This window comes from Penicillium cosmopolitanum (genome assembly GCF_028827165.1).
Source record: "Penicillium cosmopolitanum strain IBT 29677 chromosome Unknown utg000011l:1.0-3548175.0:1.0-3550911.0, whole genome shotgun sequence".
Classification (NCBI taxonomy): Eukaryota; Fungi; Ascomycota; class Eurotiomycetes; order Eurotiales; family Aspergillaceae; genus Penicillium; species Penicillium cosmopolitanum.
Window position 1 is genome coordinate 620,323 of NW_026622681.1, and position 19,292 is coordinate 639,614.

At 50.0% G+C, this 19,292-nt stretch overlaps 7 protein-coding genes across 7 annotated transcripts; 3 read left to right on the plus strand and 4 right to left on the minus strand.

Annotated features, from left to right (window-relative positions):
- Positions 1-353: 353 nt before the first annotated feature.
- N7509_011703 (Protein SDA1) lies at positions 354-4,632 on the plus strand (the record flags this gene model as incomplete). Its single annotated transcript, XM_056636340.1, has 10 exons — positions 354-512; positions 575-624; positions 851-1,034; positions 1,106-1,181; positions 1,299-1,437; positions 1,521-1,619; positions 2,012-2,188; positions 2,288-2,323; positions 2,398-2,685; positions 2,757-4,632. 10 exons carry the CDS (start codon positions 354-356, stop codon positions 4,630-4,632), a joined length of 3,084 nt encoding a protein of 1,027 aa, XP_056482370.1.
- Positions 4,633-5,823: 1,191 nt separating this feature from the next.
- N7509_011704 (uncharacterized protein) lies at positions 5,824-6,580 on the plus strand (the record flags this gene model as incomplete). The annotated part of the gene is made up of 3 exons (XM_056636341.1): positions 5,824-6,296; positions 6,338-6,417; positions 6,444-6,580. 3 exons carry the CDS (start codon positions 5,824-5,826, stop codon positions 6,578-6,580), a joined length of 690 nt encoding a protein of 229 aa, XP_056482371.1.
- Positions 6,581-7,041: 461 nt separating this feature from the next.
- N7509_011705 (uncharacterized protein) lies at positions 7,042-8,296 on the plus strand (the record flags this gene model as incomplete). The annotated part of the gene is made up of 2 exons (XM_056636342.1): positions 7,042-7,153; positions 7,563-8,296. The coding sequence occupies 2 exons, from the start codon at positions 7,042-7,044 to the stop codon at positions 8,294-8,296; spliced, it is 846 nt and encodes a 281-aa protein (XP_056482372.1).
- Positions 8,297-8,475: 179 nt separating this feature from the next.
- N7509_011706 (putative MFS transporter) lies at positions 8,476-10,103 on the minus strand (the record flags this gene model as incomplete). Its single annotated transcript, XM_056636343.1, has 4 exons — positions 8,476-8,827; positions 8,884-9,528; positions 9,588-9,849; positions 9,914-10,103. The coding sequence occupies 4 exons, from the start codon at positions 10,101-10,103 to the stop codon at positions 8,476-8,478; spliced, it is 1,449 nt and encodes a 482-aa protein (XP_056482373.1).
- Positions 10,104-10,760: 657 nt separating this feature from the next.
- N7509_011707 (cytochrome P450) lies at positions 10,761-12,576 on the minus strand (the record flags this gene model as incomplete). Its single annotated transcript, XM_056636344.1, has 4 exons — positions 10,761-10,898; positions 10,950-11,777; positions 11,841-12,203; positions 12,265-12,576. The coding sequence occupies 4 exons, from the start codon at positions 12,574-12,576 to the stop codon at positions 10,761-10,763; spliced, it is 1,641 nt and encodes a 546-aa protein (XP_056482374.1).
- A 1,177-nt stretch (positions 12,577-13,753) lies between these two features.
- Positions 13,754-16,711, minus strand: N7509_011708 (Hsp70 family protein; the record flags this gene model as incomplete). Its single annotated transcript, XM_056636345.1, has 1 exon — positions 13,754-16,711. The coding sequence occupies one exon, from the start codon at positions 16,709-16,711 to the stop codon at positions 13,754-13,756; it is 2,958 nt and encodes a 985-aa protein (XP_056482375.1).
- Positions 16,712-17,546: 835 nt separating this feature from the next.
- N7509_011709 (uncharacterized protein) lies at positions 17,547-19,068 on the minus strand (the record flags this gene model as incomplete). Its single annotated transcript, XM_056636346.1, has 3 exons — positions 17,547-17,714; positions 17,770-17,894; positions 17,949-19,068. 3 exons carry the CDS (start codon positions 19,066-19,068, stop codon positions 17,547-17,549), a joined length of 1,413 nt encoding a protein of 470 aa, XP_056482376.1.
- Between the last annotated feature and the right edge of the window lie 224 nt (positions 19,069-19,292).

Below are 19,292 nucleotides of genomic sequence, written 5' to 3' on the forward strand. Positions count from 1 at the left end.
GGGGGAGTGGATGAATACTGTTAGTACTAGTATTATGGTATTATGCTTATAGGAAATATATGGGATTAATTATATAGCATATATACATATATACACACATACAAACTACGCTACAAATACTACAACTCAGTGTATCTCACAGCTATTGTTATCGACTGTATACTGTAAGTTGTAACTATACAAAGTGACATGGATAGCTTGTTAGTCAGCATCCCCATTGCTGCCTCAGGTGTCAACCAGGTGTCAATCAGGTGACACTCACATGACCGTCGACACCTGATTGGTGCCAGATCTGCCCTAACTCATGTGACCCCCACACAACGCCTAAGCGAGCGCACCGCGAATTTCCTCCCATGCGGATCGCCGACCTCAACGACTTGTCGAAGCAACCACCCAACGACAAACCCTCCCACATACCCTCCCTCGACACTGTCAACATGTCCGACGCCGGGGAAGTCGTCGCGGTCAACTCCATCCTGCCCAAGGATGTGAACGAAGGCTCCGTCCTCCTTGTACGCCTCCTCCAAATCTCATTGAACATGCAATCTCGAAAAATACTAACCCTTGCCCAAAGTTCAACAAGTGGTCCTACGAGGATGTCGAGATCCGCGACATCTCCCTGACGTGAGTCCCTTTCAATTCAATCGCCTCCGAATGCGCAAATATGGTTGTTGTCGAGTCCACAATGGGGCGTGATTTGATGATTGTGTGGGTTTGGGGGGTTATGATATCAAATTCGGTCCAACAAAACACGGGAGATGGTTCGGGAGGAAACAACTTGCATATTGGGCATTCGGAGCGCAGCACACTCCCGAGGACAATTGCTGATATTTTTTCTTTCCATCTTCAGCGACTACATTCAGATCCGTCAGCCCGTCTACCTCTCCCACACTGCCGGTCGCTATGCCGCCAAGCGTTTCCGCAAGGCCCAGTGCCCCATCATTGAGCGTCTCACCAACTCGCTCATGATGAACGGCCGTAACTCCGGAAAGAAGCTCATGGCCATGCGCATTGTTTCCCACGCTTTCGACATCGTACGTTTCACTCAGCCCGATACACCATCCGAAATTTCGACCCAGTCGCTAATATTTTCTCTGTCATTCAGATCCACATCATGACCGACCAGAACCCCATCCAGGTTGCTGTCGATGCCATTGTCAACTGCGGCCCCCGTGAGGACTGTAAGTTTGACCCCAATCGCGATGAAAGGCTCGATTATTCGAGGGACTTCCCGAAGACAAGAGCTTTCATCGAACATCGTCGATCGAGGGAATAATTGCTAATTCATTTTCTTCTAGCCACCCGTATTGGTTCCGCCGGTACCGTCCGTCGCCAGGCTGTCGATGTCTCCCCTCTGCGCCGTGTCAACCAGTCCATCTCTCTCCTGACCATCGGTGCTCGCGAGTCCTCTTTCCGCTCCATCAAGAGCATTGCTGAGTACGATACCCTGATCTCCTTTTCTCATCTGAGCCCACATGGGCCACATCATCCGAACTTTTGCTAATCATATTAATTTATAGGTGCCTTGCTGAGGAGCTGATCAACGCCGCCAAGGGCTCCTCCAACTCCTACGCCATCAAGAAGAAGGACGAGTTGGAGCGTGTTGCCAAGAGCAACCGGTAAAGGGTGTGTGGGGTGTATTCTCCGTTTGGTCCTCTGTTTACGGCTTCTGGAGTGGACGGGGGGGTTTTCGCCGGGATTCAGTGGAATTGCACACATCTGCGCGGCTGTACTTAATCTGATACGGCCAGGGAAAAGCAGTGTCCAAAAAAAGGAACGCCGTCGGATTGCTTTTTTCCAAGTAGTTGGGATGTGAACACGAAGGTCTCGGGTGGTAATGGCCACTTTCAATATGAAAAATTTTTTCCTCTTCCAATGCAAATCAAAAATCATATTTCCGGCGCCCTTAGTAGTTACTGTAGAGAATCAATCTTTTCTTTAAAGAAATATCGAAATTTGACCGAGGCTTTGATATTCCATGTACTGGTCCCCCAATTCATTGGTCCCCCAGTGCTACCTTTAAGTGGACGTTGGAGTCGCTTATCGATACGACGAAAAAAAGTTTCGGTCCACCCCCAACCTTCGTGAACTGGGACCAACCTCCTTCCACCACCCACCATTTCTATTCACAACCAGTCAAGATGGTGAAAAGAAAGCTTGGAGCCTTAGAAAAGGTCGAGGCTGACCTGTGAGTTTTTCTAATTTCTGATTGCCCAATGCGCCCGCAACGGTCCTGCTCAGGCAGAGACAACGAACCGCTCTATTGACATCTTGCTCGCCCTCATAGGCCTAATCTGCAGCACAAGATTCGCAGAGATCCTAAGTAAGTGCCGTTTGGATGAATTTCTCTACTCCCTTCTCGCAGTCGAAACGATCTAACCGGTATCCTGCGCTTAGATCATACATTGAGGATTTCCGCGCTCAGCACTATCAATATGAGTCGCACCGCGAAATTTTCATGGCTGCGCCTTCGGCCGCGACGGACACTGGCATTATCTCTCTGCGCGAGTTGATTGACTTCATTTCGCACGTTGCCGACGCTTACCCGGAGATCTTGAAGGACTTCCCGCAGCAACTCATCGATATGCTGATGCAGCACCACCTGGTGCTGGAGCCGGAGTTGAGAGAGAAGTTGGTCGGAAGTCTGGTGTTGTTGAAGAAGAAGGATCTGCTCGATTCTGCAACGTATGTTCATCCTATCTTCTCATGGCATTTTGGTTCTCGGGTGGAAGTTCTAACGGGTATTTTAATTGCAGACTCCTCCAAACACTATTCCCCATCCTTATCTCTACGCCTAGCAAGACTCTACGTGCTCTGCTGTTTCAAAAGATTCTGTCTGAGCTTCGGACAGCCAACACTAAGACGAAGAACCACAAGCTCAACCGCACTATGCAGACTGTCCTTTTCAATCTGGTATCATCTGACCGCACCAGCTCAAAGGCACTCTGGGCCATCAAACTGGTCCGAGAGCTATGGAAGCGTCAAATCTGGACTGACGCCAAGACTGTCGAGATCATGAAGGAGGCGAGTTTGTCTGAGAACGAAAAGGTCATCATTGGTGGTGTTCGCTTCTTCCTGGGTGGCGACAAGGAGCGTGAGGAGGCAGAGGATGAGAGCAGCGATGACGATGCCGTCGATGTTGGTCGTATCAAGCACCAGCTTGGTATCAACAAGAAGACCAAGAAGAAGGCCCGTGTGGCTGAGAAGGCCTTAACCACTCACAAAAAGAAGGAGAAGAAGAAGAACCAACCGCACGCTCTCAACTTCTCCGCGCTTCATCTGCTGCACGATCCCCAGGGATTCGCCGACACTTTGTTCACTCGCCACCTGCAAAGCTCCAAGGCTAAACTGAACCTTGAGAATAAGCTGGTTGTCTTGCAATTGGTGTCTCGTCTTGTGGGCTTACACAAGTTGCATATTATGCCGCTCTACTCCTACTTCCAGAAGTTCCTCACCCCGCGTCAACCTTCCGTTACCTCATTCTTGGCATCTCTGGCCCAGGCGACTCACGACTTGGTTCCTCCCGATGTTCTTGAGCCTCTTGTTCAGAAGATTGCCAATGAGTTCGTCTCTGAGGCCTCCGCTGGAGAAGTAGCTACCGCCGGTATGAACGCTATTCGAGAGATTTGCGTCAGGCAACCTCTGGCTATGAACGAGACGCTGTTGCAGGATCTCGTCATGTATAAGAAGAGCAAGGACAAGGGTGTCATGATGGCTTCGAAGGGTCTGCTCAGTCTCTATCGAGATGTGGGCGCATCGATGCTCAAGAAGCGGGATCGTGGTAAGGAAGCCTCCATGGGCCTCCGTGCTGGCGACAAGCTCGGCAAGCGATTCGGAGAGCAGGAGAGTGGTGGTATCGAGGGACTCGAGCTGTTGGAGAAGTGGAAAGAAGAGGAGCGCCGCAAGAGGCGTCGCGAGATGGGACTTCCTTCTGATGGCGAGGATGACGAGGAAGATGATGAGGAAACCAACTGGGCCGCCTGGAACGTCGAGGATGATGAGGACAGCGATGATTCTGGCGATTGGGTTAACGTCCAAAGCGACGTTGAGATCGATCTCAGCGACTCCGAGGACGAGGACAAGAACAAGAACAAGGCCCCACCCAATAAGAAGGCCAAGCAAGATGAGGATACCAAGAAGGATGCGGCAGCTGACGCAGAGACTGCATTCTCCAAACTTGCTACTACTAAAATCCTGACTCCTGCGGATCTGGCTAAGCTTGCCGAGCTCCGTGCTGAGGCTGCTGTCGGCGCGGCTCTTCCAGGATCGAAATCCCGTCACGCCCAGAGCACCACCCGTCACAGTGATGATCCGTTGACTGCGGAGGAGATCGAGGGTCTTGCCCGCTTGTCTGCTGCTAAGCAGACGCGTGAGGAGCGTATTGCTCACGCCCGTGAGGGCAAACTGGACCGCTCCGAGCACAAGAGCAAGGAGGCTAAGCGTAAGGAGCGCAAGGAGGAACAAGGAAAGAGTACCACGAACAAGGAGAAGGCTCGCCGGAAGAACTTCCTGATGACTATCGGCAAGGCGAGAAGTAAGAACAAGCGCAGTTTGGTGGAAACGCGTGCTGTGCTCAAGGCGCATCACGACCGACAGAAGAGAGGTGGAAAGAGAGGTAATCTTGGAAATTAGCCATTGGGTAGTAAATACTAGTTGTTATGCATGCAGTTTATATATACCTAGGTATCTAAAATGGGATCTGGCGTCTATTGACTTTATTTTTACTCCTACCAGTGCCTATACCCAAATAGTAGTAGCACTCCAGCCCTGGAGGGCTGTACTAGGTTGTAGCTGGGCACCTGCGTTAGAACCACTGCATGACCTTCAAGATCCCAGCCCTAAATTATAGATACCGTGACGGTGTCTGATGCGGTATTATAGAGAAAGCGGTCTGATATATTGTTGTTATAGTATTGTATCTTATAAAATTCACCATTGCCTGCGAGTGAGCATTGCTTGAGGGTGTAATATCTAGGTGCTATATATACCTAGTCGTTCACCAGTACTATCATCATGACGGTGTCAAACTTGAGCAATTTGAAGTTGGAACCTTCAAGTTGGTCCTTGCAACACAGCTTTCTACCTACTCAATCAAAACTAGAAGCCGATACCACCATACTAGTAGTAGTAACCACGTTCCAAGCACCTTGAGGCAAGATCGCGATGCAAATCCGACGGAAGACAATGCCGATGGAGCAACCAGGCTATATAGTATTGATCGTGATGCAATCCTGACGAAGCAACTTGAGCTGTAGAGTGGGACTCGGAAGTTATAAATAATGCCTTTGCACATTTGCAGTCTACTCAATCTACTACTCCGTATACGATAAAGGTACTATATGTACTTCCACTGTATACAACTGACCAATCCGGGTGCCCGCGTCTCCCGTGACAGCATCCACGTGACACAGCCCTAAGCCCTAACCCAAAATGGACTAATTGATAGTGGCGCCGCAAAAGTCTGTGACCCCCCTGATTGACCGCCTTCTCCTCATAGACTAGCACTTACTAAAAGAAGACTAGACGGGACTATCTACTCCATTATAGGTAACTACTAGTCCTGCTCAAGCAGGCGGAGAACAGGGCGGTCAGCAGGGGGTCACAGACTTTTGCGGCGCCACTGGATGTCGCGTCGCCGCGCAACGCGTGCCAGATCTTCCCAGCCTCTTCCTCTTCGTCGAGTTCACCAGGCTTTCTTATCGTTCCCTCTTTGCCCCAGCAACTATCCTCCCCCTCCCCTCTCCTCCTTGCTTCCAACCCTCCCTTCTCCAACTTTTCGATCAATACAGTACAACCCCTCTACCCCTCTCAACCTCCTACGTCATGCCTTCTCTCGTGATCCAACCTGCCATGTCAACCTCCAACGACGCGCTCTCCAAGCGCAGACGCTTTCAACCCGTAATTACAAGCTTCTTCCAATCTCAACAACCCGAGTCGCACATCGTCGATGGAACACCCGTCTCACACAACCACTATGCTGCCGCAACCTACTCTGCAATGCCCGTCGTATCAGAAAAAGTGCAATCCTCGCTACTCTCGGTCGGAATGCGGGTCCGCAAGTCGGTGGCAGACGGATACAAGACCCAACGATCGCTGAAGCAGGAGAAATCCATTCCTCCACCTCTTGCCGTGAAGACCCCAACCGCCGAACTAAACGCAGACATGTACAGCCACGGCGAACTCGCCCCATTCTCCGGCATCTCCAAGTACAACCAATCCTTCAGTTCCACCTCTGGCCACATCGTCAACGATGATGGGGACGACTATTCTCTCTCCCACCGAGCAGTCAAGACTCTGTCACATCTACCAACTCCTTCAACAACAACATGAACAACAGCCAGAAGCGGATTTTTGGTTCGGATGACTTCGCTGCCTGGGAAGATGAGAGCAACATTGCTTTTCATGATGCCCCTACTGGTCGACGCATTCTAGCACCGGACTAGGCCAGCAGCGTCGTCGTATGCTTGCTTTGCGACAAACTAGCCAGCCAGGCATGGATGTGGACGATTTCGAAGAAGCTTCTTTCCTGCGACCTCTAGAGGAGGCTGACGCTGATTATGCGCGGATGGATTGGGCTTGATCTCTTCGATCAATTTTCTTTTCTTGTTCGCCCTGTGTATTCTGTACCCTTTACGACCACCTGATTCCCCCTTCTTTTATCCTGTACAAATATCCACCTCGATTCCCACCTCGAATCATCCTGTTTTATTATTCCATGTATATCACCCGAAACCTATGCCTCGCCACAAGCGTGCATACACTGTCTTACATAGCTCTTTACTGTGAAAACTCGATTTTTCTCAATGCCAACCGGTGCCTTCTCTTTCATGAATGTCAACTGGTCTCTCAATATGTAATTCTCTGTCCCGCCGTAGTATTCTTGGTTCTGATACGCTCACCATAGTAAGCTCCCATTATGCGCGATTCCGCCCTGAGCAACCCCACCTTGACGCACTCCCCACCCAAGTTCTCGGCCTCAAAGCATTCAGAAATATCAATTCTTCCCCCCCAAAGCGGATTTGGACAATCCAAAACTTCCCTATGGATAAGCAAGCCATCTACTTTGCAAGCTTCGGCTCTGTGGTCCTCGATGAGATTCGCTTTCCCAACCAAGAACCCCTCACAAATATCCTTGGCGGATCAGGAGCTTATGGTCAGTTCTATGCCCCATCTCTCCATAACCGAATGACTTGACCTCTGACCGAAGTACTATGTATCACTATAGCAACTCTAGGCGCTCGTCTCTTCCTATCCTCCCCGCTCAGTCGCTCCTTAGCTTGGCCAATTCATGTGGGAAACGACTTTCCAGATGCCATTTCAAATCTCCTACAAAGTTGGGATATCGAAATGTTCATAGAGCAGAGTTCAGATAAAAAGTCCACTCGAGGATTACTTGAATATCAAGATACTACTTTTGGACGTAAGATAAGACTTTTATTGTCACCCCAACTCCATCGTCTCTCATTGCCAAGCCCTTCTATGGAAATTAACGTATTCCATGACACTGGCACATACACATATTGCCTATATGACCAGTAACAGTATGCTAACCATCCATTTAGCCAAGAAATTCAAGTACACCACTCCCCTAATTTTGACCGAAGAAGAGAAACTGCATGGCACCATCGTCCTAAGCTCAAAGTCTTTCCATTACCTTGCCAGTCCCGCGGACCTAAAACCTCGGCTTTTAAAACTTCTCACAATTCGAGCGCAGATGGGAATATCGCATCGTCCGTTAACTATTTGGGAACCATCCCCTCTTACGTCTAATCCGGATAACTTTCAAGCCTGTCTAGATATGGCAAAATTGGTCGACGTCTTTAGTCCAAATCACTTGGAGCTTGCTGCTACGTTCGGGGCCTTGTATTCTTCCGAGACGCAGAAATCCGAAATTGAAACATTGGCTCTAAAGGTACTCAGCAGTGGCGTTGGTCCCGATGGAAATGGAGTGGTGGTTATTCGAGCTGGTGAAAATGGCTGTCTTGTGCAGTCACGGGATATTGGTCCTAAATGGCTGCCTCCATTCTATGTAGCAGCAATGCAAGAAGAACAAGCATCCGGAGTGGTTGACCCGACTGGAGCTGGAAATGCATTTTTAGGTGCCTTCTCTATAGGGTACCTCGAAACGGGTGATGTTATCGAAGCGGCTAAATATGGGTCTGTCGCGGCATCTTTCGCCTTGGAGCAGGTAGGGATGCCGAGGAGAAGCAAAGAAGGGCAGAAAGAGTTATGGAATGGGGCCAGCGTCCGTCGAAGATTAGATGAATATAAGGCTAGACAGAAATCCACCAACTAGGAGCGAGGGAATTGGTTGGCAAGATTCTACGATTTGCATGGTGAGGACCATTCCTTGCATGATTGAGGTAATTCAAGATGAGATAACATCGATTAAATTCATAACATCATTCATAATCGTACTCTTCTATGGGTACAGTGGCTAAGAAAGAAATAAAGAAACAGAAACATTGAGACATGTTAATAAAACCAGCGGAAAGCTTCGCTGGCTGGTCCATCTTGGAGATACTCAGTCGGGATGTCCTTCGCTTTGACATGCAATCCCTGAGCACGATCCCGTTTCTTGTTGTCTATCATCATCCAGACTCCGAGACAGATTGTCAATACAATTCCAGTACCACCAAAGCTCGCAGTGGTGATCAACGCCGGCAAATATTTCGGCGCATCCTGAGTGCGGAAGATATTGGAAGCTACAACGCCCATCAGGTTAGCCACGGGGACGGCGATGCTGGTCAAAACCACACGACGACCCTCGTTGGCAATGTTGTTGTTATACCAGGCATCAAGGAGGACTGAAGGTGCGGAGGTACCCCTGGAAAAAGAATTAGCAAGTTGAACAGTGAAAAAAGAGTACCGAATGGAACTCACCAGGTCATCATAAACGAAGCAAAATAAGCAACGTTGATATCATTCTGCACATCAATGGTTGCGTAGATGATGAATCCGATGAATGTAAATAAGAAGCCCAGTGCAATGAATGGAAACCTCCATCGCGTCCAGTCGCTGCAGAATGCCAAGATGAGCAGCACGGCGGCACCTGACACATTGGGAGCCACAGTGAACAGGTTAGTCTTAACAGTGCCATAGTTGAGGCGCTGAATGATCACAGGCAAAAACAACTGGACACCCTGAAGCGGGACACCAAGGCAGATCTGAATAGCCAGAATCGCCCAGCTGGTCCAGTGCTTGAAAATGCGGAACGCATCGCGAATGTTGAGCTTCTCGTCGACCACCGATGAACTATCAATTTGCAATCGTAGATATGCGACCTCCTTCTCCTCAGGTGAAAGAAATGTAGCTTCGGCAGCCGATCGGGGCAAATACCACAGGGCGAAGAGGGCGAAAAGGACAGTACCGCAGCCTTCGATGAGAAATAGATATCTCCACGACGCTAGAGGACCGGTCTCAATGCGGAAGACTCCGAAGGCGAGGAGACCGGAGAATGCAGAGGCAATACTTTGTGCCGCATAGAAGATGGCGAGTCGGCGGGCCAGTTCTCCACGACGGTAGAAACTAGATCGGATTATGTTAGAATGACTCCATATTGGGGAACAAATCTCATGAGGACTAACGTTGTCTGATAATAGATGACCAGCGGGAAGAAGGCACTCTCAGCCATACCCAAAAACCACCGAATGGCAAAAAGGCCACTGAAGTTGAATACACCAACCACAAGAACGGTGCAGGTACCAAAGACCAACATCATACAGGGAAGTACGATGTTGGGTCCAATCTTCTTTCCAAGAAGACCAAGGAACGGTGCCGTGAGGACATAGGGAACGAAGAAGATGCTGAGAATGAGGTTGTATTGGTTTCCGTGTAGACCGAGAGTATCTATGAGGCAGAAAATTAGAACTCGACCAGTAACCGTCTAAAAAGAATAAAACAAGAAACATACCCTCGAGTCCCGCCGTTTTGGCATTTCCCAAGTTAGATTTATCGAGACTGTTGAAAAGGTACATTATAGCCAGCACGGGGAGCAAACGCAGGTCGAACTTCCAGACCAACGCACGCTCTACCCGTGAATCGATGTCCACACTAGCTATCGTAGTATGGACATCTTGTTTTTGTGGCGCTTCTTCTGACATGGCTATAATAATTTGGAGTCAATGAAATCCTACATTTTCAAATTTGGAGGTTTAACACTTCCCCATATACCAAAAATTATGCTTATCGGAGACACAGCATGAACGGCCGATGTTTCCCCAGGATGACACACCCCGACTCCGGGTAAACCATGGGAGAGCCACCGATAAGCTGTGTTCTTGGCGCCCCGCACCCTAAGGTAGACCCCCGACTGGGGCAGATAAGCGCCTGCCAATGGGGTCCACTGAGCTCCGCCCCCGAATTGTCCCTATCTTCAGTTTTTCTGACAACCCCAATCTGCTAATTAAACTTTACATGGTCTCACTACTTTGTAGAAATTCTAATTACGTTAAGCTTAGCGCCGGCTATCTATCTGCCGGATGTATGTGGTTGACCAGTAAAATTTCTTTGCTCCGAGTCTCTACGAACGATGTCCGACGGAGGCTCGAAGCGGGTGAAGTGGCGCTCCTAGATAAATTGGACACGCCTCCAGGGCCCCCTTCGATGGAAGATGTAGACCGAGCTAAAGTGCGGTTATGCTAGATTTCTGCGGGAGCTGAAAACAGAGTTTCTATGAAAATGGATGGCTGATATTGCCAAAGTTTAAATGGACTCGCTCATACTTAAAAAGTTCCTAGCAAGATAATACAGATCTCCTATTAGGCCGACGCCGCGTGCTCGCTCACTTCCCGAGGAACAACAATATCCCTGAGCGCAAATGAGGTCGTAAAGTTTTTCTGCTTGACAAACCAAGCATTCACCAGCTCCCACTCCTGTTTGGGATCGGTGAATTGTATCTGTAAAGAATTGTTAGCAATATTCCACGACCTTGAAAGAGATTAACTCACCTCGAATCTTCGCAACATGCTGGGGACAAGCTTATAAATCTCAAGAAGGCTGATATTCTTCCCAATGCATGTCCGGCTACCCATTCCAAATTGGAACATGGTACCATTCATCTCCTTGACTCGAGACTCTTCCCCTTGTTTTCCAATCTCTGTCTTGCAAAGCTCTTCATTATGTAGCCATCTTTCAGGTCGGTAAATCTCTGCATCGTCACCAAAAACACCTTTATCCATATGGATTAGCCAAGCAGAGCAACCCACAATAGTTCCGCCCTGAACAAAGTGGCCTGCAATGTCAGCCCCGCCTTCTGGTACAACCCGCTCAAGTGGCAAACCGGCAGCCGGGTGGAGTCGGAAGGCCTCTTTTATACAAGCATCGAGATATGGAAGACGTTGACTCTCATGCCAAGTAACCAGGCCCGTTTCAGAGTCCGCAAAGGCCCCATCACGCCCAGCTTGATCAATTTCAGCCTGGAGACGTGCCAATGCCTTGGGTGTCTTAAGAAGGAAGTAAAACACCGCCGAAAGACTGATGGCTGTTGTCTCCGAGCCAGCGAATGCCATGCTCACAGCCATAGTTTGAACCAAGGTTTCGCTCATAAATTCGGGATGCGATTGATGCGCAGCCATGAATTTGGACAGAAGATCTAGCGATTTCGCGCCGGCAACTGGTTTCAGATCACCATTGGCTAGCTCGGGCATGCGCTCTGCCATGCGGTTGCCCGCAAATCGTGCAACTGGGAACGTAGCATCGATGAATCCCCATTGTGAGAGTTTAAGATAAATGGGATTTTTTAGTAGTAGTCGGTCTAAAAAAGGGATTTGTCCGATCTAGTAAAGTAAGTTAGAGGGGATGTCCGAGGTAGAATGAATGGAGAATGGGTTGTCACATACAGGAGCGACGTAGAGAAATAGCCACGACAAATAGGCAACGATACCGTCGATATCCTTGTTCTTCTCCACAAAACCATGCCTTTTGCTATATGTGATCTCTCCAATCACATCAAAAGCATAGAACTGTAGCCATTGGGTAAAGTCACAACCCTCAGGATTGTCAACGTAGATACTCTTCGTCTGTTCCAAAAATAGCTTGGTCGTATTGTCAACAAAAGGCTCGTACTGAACCAGAGCCGACATTGCAAAGGCCGAGTTGACACATCGACGGAATCTTGCATGAAAGTCGTTATCTGTCGTACTGAAGAGGGACTGCAGACGATGTCCCTTTGCAATGGACTGCTGCACAACATAAAATTCAGACTATATGCAAGCATTAACACGAATCAGAATGGATCATTGGGGCTAGAGCAGAAAGACATACCTTGTTGAATCCTTTATTCAGACCGTAGATAGTCTTGAGAGCCTTTGGACTAGAGAAGGAAAGTGTATTCGGTCCAAGACGAACGACATCTCCATACTTCTTATGAAGAGCACGATGTGTAACTTCAGACCGACGGCCATACACATCAACCAGGCGCCACCAGTCTGTGATAGATGCCAGAAAGGGCCCTGGGTATCGATGAAGACCATGTTTATATCGATTCTTGAGACCCCAGAGGAGGAGTCCACCGAAGCACACTGCTAACCAGTGCTGAGAAAGCACATGAAGAAGATGGTCTGTTATCCCATGCATGTTGAGCGCCAGGGAGGGAGATGTGTTGAACACGGAAGTGAATGATTTGCACCATGAGAGCTTGGAAGGGGTAGTATATAAAGAAAGGCACTACACGGGATTTGATGCCCCCAATATCTACCGAGCTCATTGTGCCTTTGACGAATCGGGCATCGCCACAACGCGCCAGTCCAGGCGGATCGTCATAGGTAGCTGCGCCGCCGCAGAGCCTACACCGAAAGGATGGCCTAGTCAGACGCACGGGATTATGCCTAGACCAGGTGGCTATTTCCTCTCGTTAACAATTGGACTCAACCTTGTTTGTTTATTTTTGCCAGAATCAGCGGATGCACAGGGAGGCCGTAAAAGCTGGCTCGAATGTCGCACGCACTGTCGTCATTGCTGACTGCCATGATGGGGGCATAATGAATTCATGACCAAAAAAGCAGCTGGACCCATTTCTGTCGTCGTATCGGAAAATGCGGGGAAACTTGCTCTGGGGGAATTCCAGACGGTGGAGATTGGAAATTGGAGAGTGGTGGGGCGTCTTCTCCCGCGACAACGGGATTTGTATACTTCGCTAACTACCGAGCCATACTGGAATTCACTCATTAGCCTAGAGGATATGAATCCTTGATTAAAATGTAGTATGTGAAGTTCAATAAAATAAGGGCTTAAATGGGTTGCTAAGATGACAAAAAAGACTTCAAGTTCTTAATTTAAGAATTAAAAAGTTGCAAGTGACGAGGTTCGAACTCGCGCGAACAAATGTTCATTGGATATCTTAGGAAAGAATTCTTAAGACCAACACCTTAACCACTCGGTCACACTTGCCGGAAAAGTATCAAATTTAACCTCGCCAGGCGTCTTAGCACACTCGGATATTTTGCTAATTGGTTTAGCTTAAGTCCACTTTGCCATCAGTGAAAAAAGTCACCAACCGAACCATTTTAATCAAGACCACCAACCCTGAAAATAAGAGTCTAGAATTTCTCACTATTCTAACGGTGATTATACACTTGTTTCTAATCCAATACGGAAAATTTAAATCCAGAAACACAGACATAATCCCATAATACTTCTTTTCTCTATTATTTTAAGACGTGAAATGATACATGGGGGAGTTGAAGCATGCTCTGTACTTCCAATGCGCGGTATAAAAAAATGGCCAAAATGCAATGCAGAGGTCTCACCGAGTTCACAGCTCATCCTTGCGGGTATCGTCTGTGGACTTAGCCTTTTCCTTCTTCTCCTTCTCCTTCTCTTTACCCTTACTCTTCTCAGCTTCGGGCTTCTTGTCTTTGCTCTTAGTCTTCTTGGAACTGTTCTTCTTGGAAGCAACGGTCATGCGTTCGTACATGCGGTTCAAAACACGTTCAAAATCACGCAGACGAGAGTCAATGTCTACAACCGTCAAGGCTGGGTCATCCGACTGGGTAAGCGTCTCCTGAAGTGCGAGCTTTTCTTCAACCCACAGCTTGGAAGAGTCGTAGATCTCGGTAAGGGAGGAGAGATCGGTAGGTGTGAAGAGGGTGTACTTGGGGCCGGTGGGCTTGGCTGCGGCAGCAGTCTTGGTAGAGGTCTTTGAAGATGACGAGGAGTAGGAATCATCGTCAAGGTCGTCCAGAGAATCATCGCCAGAGGCAGCTGGGGCAGGAGTGGAGGAGCTGGTCTCTGTTTGTTCGGTGGAGGTGCTCGAGGCAGAGAGGGCAGAGGAGTAGGTGTCTTGGTCGGATTTGATTTGACCCTCAATCAACTGCTTCATGGACTCGGCGTTCTTGATCATGTCTTGAAGCAACTTGATGCGTGCGGGCCGATCGGTGGATTCTTTCATGCGCTTGAGTGCAGGGTCGACAATGCTCTTCAGATCCTTCAACTTGGCCTGGAAGTCAGCCGTCTTAGCGTTGTCGCTCTCTTCGTATAGCCAGTCGCTAGATGTGGATATCTTGTCCTGCAAAGTAGACAGCTGACCCTCCTTGATAGCCGTAGCAAATTCTTCGTTGTCCACAAGATCACGACTGCGATAGATAAATGATTCAAGCTCGTTGAGAGCTTCCTCGCGCAGGACACGATCACGGTCTGAAGAATCGAAGGCAGAGAGGCGTCCGCGGATACGGCCTAGCTCGGCAGCCGAGGGAGCCTTCGTTCCAAGAGGAGTGGACTTCAGAGCAATGGGAATGATCTCGAGCTTAGTCTGCACGGTGGCCTTGCCGTTGTCTTTGGTGGCGCTGGTGGTGGAAGCATCGCTCGCGGAAGTCGTTGAGGATTCAACTTCAGGCTCAAGGGTAATCGACTCACTCGCCTCGTCTTCACCGAGGGGCTGCTGATCTCCCTTCTTGGATCCAAGGCCAAAGAAGCCCTTGACATCATCGACAATGCCCTTCTTCTCTGCTTCAACCTCACAGCTGACATTGCCACTTGTGACCTGGGGGAGACCATTGATGGGGTTCAGACGGATGTTGAACTTGGCGGTGATGTTTGCAGCCGAGCAGCCAAAGCTGTCCTTGAGCTTGGTGACAGAGGCGGTGAGGTTTTGAGTCTCAACACTCAGAACGGGGAGGTTATCTCCGTCCTGACCAACCTGCTGGTAGAAGCTGAAATCAAAATCATCCAGATTCTTGACAGTGACCTGCTTCTCCGGGCCGACCTGAGAGGTAGCAGTGAACAGCTTTTGGTTTCTATCCTTGCCGTCTGACTTCCACTGGAGAATGACAGGGTAAGAAGCGGCGTCACTAGCGCGGATCTCTTTAACACGGAAGCTAGGGCTAAGAGCAGCCCCCTTGAAAGCGGCACCAAATACAGCGGCCTCATCGGCATTAACATTGGACCGAATCTTTTTCGAAGAACCGGAGATTTTCTCCAGCTGCTTTTGGACGAATGGAGTGCGAACAGCACCACCGTGGAGAATGATGGAGTCGATATCGTTGAGCTTCAGGTTGGCAGACTCAAGGGCCCGCTCCAAAGGACCATTGATGCGAGCTGCATGACTAGCGGCCAGTTTCTCAAAGTGGACGCGGGTGATCTTGTACTTGAAGTTGACCTCCTCATCGAAGAGCCCCTCAAAACTCGCGCTAGTATCGCCGTTGGCGCTCAGAACCTGGCGAGCCTTCTCCGCGTCTTTCCAGAGTCTCGACATAGTCTTTCCGTGGGCCTTGACCTCCTCAACGGTGACTTTGCCCTTGAGCTTCATTGATTCGACAAGATTCTCAACCATGTCGTTCACAATGAGATCGTTCAGAGAGTCACCTCCGAGTGTCTTGTCCCAGCCCGCTCCCAAAACATTGATTTCCTGAACGGTCTTGTTGTACTTTCCAATGTCCTTGACCTGACGGCTCTGGAAGCGCAACACGCTTGCAGTGGTCGAGCCGGCTCCCATATCAAACACAACATGGTATTCCGGCTTCTCGCCATCTGAGACGCTAGGGAATGTGCGACTGGTGGCGTAGTTCAGACCAACAGCCAGCCCATCGCTAACAAGAGCTTCGATCTTCAAACCGGCCAACTCGGCGGCCATAGTGAGACTCTTCTTCTCCTCCGCGGTGTAGAATGCGGGGTAGGTAATCACGACATCTCGGACATCGGATCCTTTCCCAGCCAAGAGATCCGCGTTGGACTTGACTTCCTTCAATTGCATGGCCAGAATTTCCTCGACCAAAAACGCATCCTTCCTCTCCGCCTCGCCGAGTCGGTTCGTGCGCATGGCCACTGAGCCACGGCCATCGGGAGCACTTTCAAGCTTGAGGGCTGGATACCGGCTCCAGTACTCCTTGACCGTACCATCGTTTCCATCGTTGAAGGGCAGGCCCAACAAAGTCTTGAGGTTCATGTAGACATCATCTGGGTACCGAGCCGCCAGGGCCAGCGCACCACTACCGTAGAATCGTTCGGGGAAGGGAGCATTGCTTTCTTTCGTCGGCTTGAAAGCAATGGCAGCCGGTTCCTTGCGCTTTGAGTCCTTGCTAAGCACAATTTCGAGGGGAACACCGGGCTTCACGAGAGTGGCCTTGAAGTATTCGGTACCGACATCGAGACCGAGGACAGCAGATCCGGCGGCAGAAGCTGAGCCAGCAAAGCTGAGGAGGAAGACTAAGAACGGGAGTATCACGAGGGAGAGGAATGGAGAGGTAGGTAGCCGTTGTCGGCCCGGGAGAGCCATGGTCTATGTCTATGCTGCACACTGTACCGAGTAAGTCAATGTCGGATTTGAAAGGGGGATTGGGTGGCTTGGGGAATTACGCACCTTAAGGCAGCTGTGTATAAGCAAAAATTTAGCGAAATTCAAAGCGTTCCACCAGATCGCCAAGAGGTGTGTCGGTGGAGGTTGGCCTTGCGCCAGTTGAAGTGTCGGGTGTAAAAGCTATTGAATCGTGTGAAAGGTGGTGTAGGTGGTCAAATATGGTGGTGATTGGGATGTTGGAAGACGGATGGAATGAAGAATCCACAATGACTAGGCCATTCGGGCGATGGGGATGCTGTGGCCACCTGGCAAGAGAAGTTCAATGAGGCGCATCGTTGTGAGGCCACGGGTCCAGCCATGCTTGCCTTGCTTGGGTTTGCACTGTTTGTTTGGATCACGTAAGCCAGCCCTAATTTCAGGGTGTCACTACGAGTATACGAGTAGAGGCAGGTTACAGGTTTACAGATGTACAGATGTCTTTCTTTTACTTCTTTTACTTCTTTTACTGCCATTTTTGAAGAAAAATCTCATATCAATTAGTGAACTAAGTACACTTTATACTAAACTAAGCCGGTCAATTATACTAGTAAGGAACGTAAGTCATAAATGTGCTCATCAATCACCGCCGCCTGCCAGGGTGCAGGCCACGGGCATTAGGGTAATAGCTCGGTCATCCACGCCTTTCCCTTAGAATCCAATTTTTTTTTATATGGTTTTGTGTTTTTGGTGATCGGCTTTCACTTCCATTGTATGAAACTGTACGACGTCTGGAAGGAAAATTTGGAAAATTGAATCAAGACTCAGGCGGAAATCATTAAAGCAGCGCCATAATAATGGCGAGGCCGGGGACCAGGCCGGCCAGGGACATCTTGTATTGAGAGGAGGCAGCATTAAAAGCAGGAGAAGTAGTAGCTGCTGGAGCCGGGGCAGTTGAAGTGACCGGGACAGAGGGTGCTGCGGTGGTCGGCTGCACTGGAGAAACCTCGGGGGCAGGAGAGGTAGGCTCGGGAGCAGGGCTCGAGGGGGGGAACAATCACCGAGGTGGTCGTAGGCTGAACGCAGCCCTCGGTGCAAGTGACGACGGAAGTGATGGTCAAAGTGCTAGTCTGAGTAATTGGCTGGGTATATGTGGACGTTCCGCTGGTGACGGTGGCCCAAGTAACTGGGAAAGTTAGCAATTGTTGACCGGATAGAATTCTTATCAGTGTAGACTTACTCGGGCAGGTAGTGGTGATATAAGTGGTAGTAATGGTAGTAGGTAGAGGAGGAGGAGTAGTAGTCTCGGTCTCACATGGGGTCGAGGTCTCTGGGGGAGGAGTGGCCTCGGTGGTGGTTTCACAGGGAGTGGAAGACTCGGGAGGAGGAGTGGTGGTCGTAGTCTCGCATGGAGTAGTTGAAGACTCAGGAGGGGGAGTAGTGGTCGTCTCACATGGAGTAGTAGTGGTAGTGGTCTCGCATGGAGTAGTAGGAGACACAGAGGGAGTAGTGGTCGTCTCACATGGAGTAGTAGTGGTGGTGGTCTCGCATGGAGTAGTCGAAGACTCGGGAGGGGGAGTAGTGGTCGTCTCACATGGAGTAGTAGTGGTAGTGGTCTCGCATGGAGTAGTCGAAGACTCGGGAGGGGGAGTAGTAGTCGTCTCACACGGAGTAGTAGTAGTCGTTGTCTCGCATGGAGTAGTCGAAGACTCAGGAGGGGGAGTAGTGGTAGTGGTCTCGCATGGAGTAGTAGGAGACACAGGGGGAGTAGTAGTCGTCTCACACGGAGTAGTAGTGGTGGTGGTCTCGCATGGAGTAGTCGAGGTCTCCGGGGGAGGCGTGGTGGTGGTCTCACATGGAGTGGTGGTGGTCTCCCGGGGAGGCGTGGTGGTGGTCTCACATGGAGTGGTAGTGGTCTCCGGGGGAGGCGTGGTGGTGGTCTCACATGGAGTGGTGGTGGTCTCCGGGGGAGGCGTGGTGGTGGTCTCGCATGGAGTGGTGGTGGTCTCCGGGGGAGGCGTGGTGGTGGTCTCACATGGAGTGGTGGTGGTCTCCGGGGGAGGCGTGGTGGTGGTCTCGCATGGAGTGGTGGTGGTCTCAGGGGGAGGCGTGGTGGTAGTCTCGCACGGAGTCGTGGTCTCCGGAGGAGGAGTAGTGGTAGTTTCGCATGGTGTCGACTCTTCACCACCACCTCCTCCATGGCCAGGGTAACCACCACCACCGTGGCCACCGTCACCACCACCATGACCAGGGTAACCACCATCACCACCACCACCATGGTCACCATCACCACCTCCATGGCCAGGGTAACCACCATCGTCGCCACCGCCGCCACCACCACCGCGGATAGCGAGGCGCATGTCACCATTGGCATCTCGGGCAGAACGCTGCCCGAGGCCATGGTGACGGCACAGAGGACGAGAATTGGAATTCCACGCATATTGCTTAGCAGACAAACGAGGGAATGCTAGATGATATATTGAACAATCACTTGGATGGTCTGATCCGATGAACGAAAGACGATAAGGAACCGTAGCGAAAGAGTTCCTATCACGGATTGATCTCAAAACCAGAAAATCCGAGC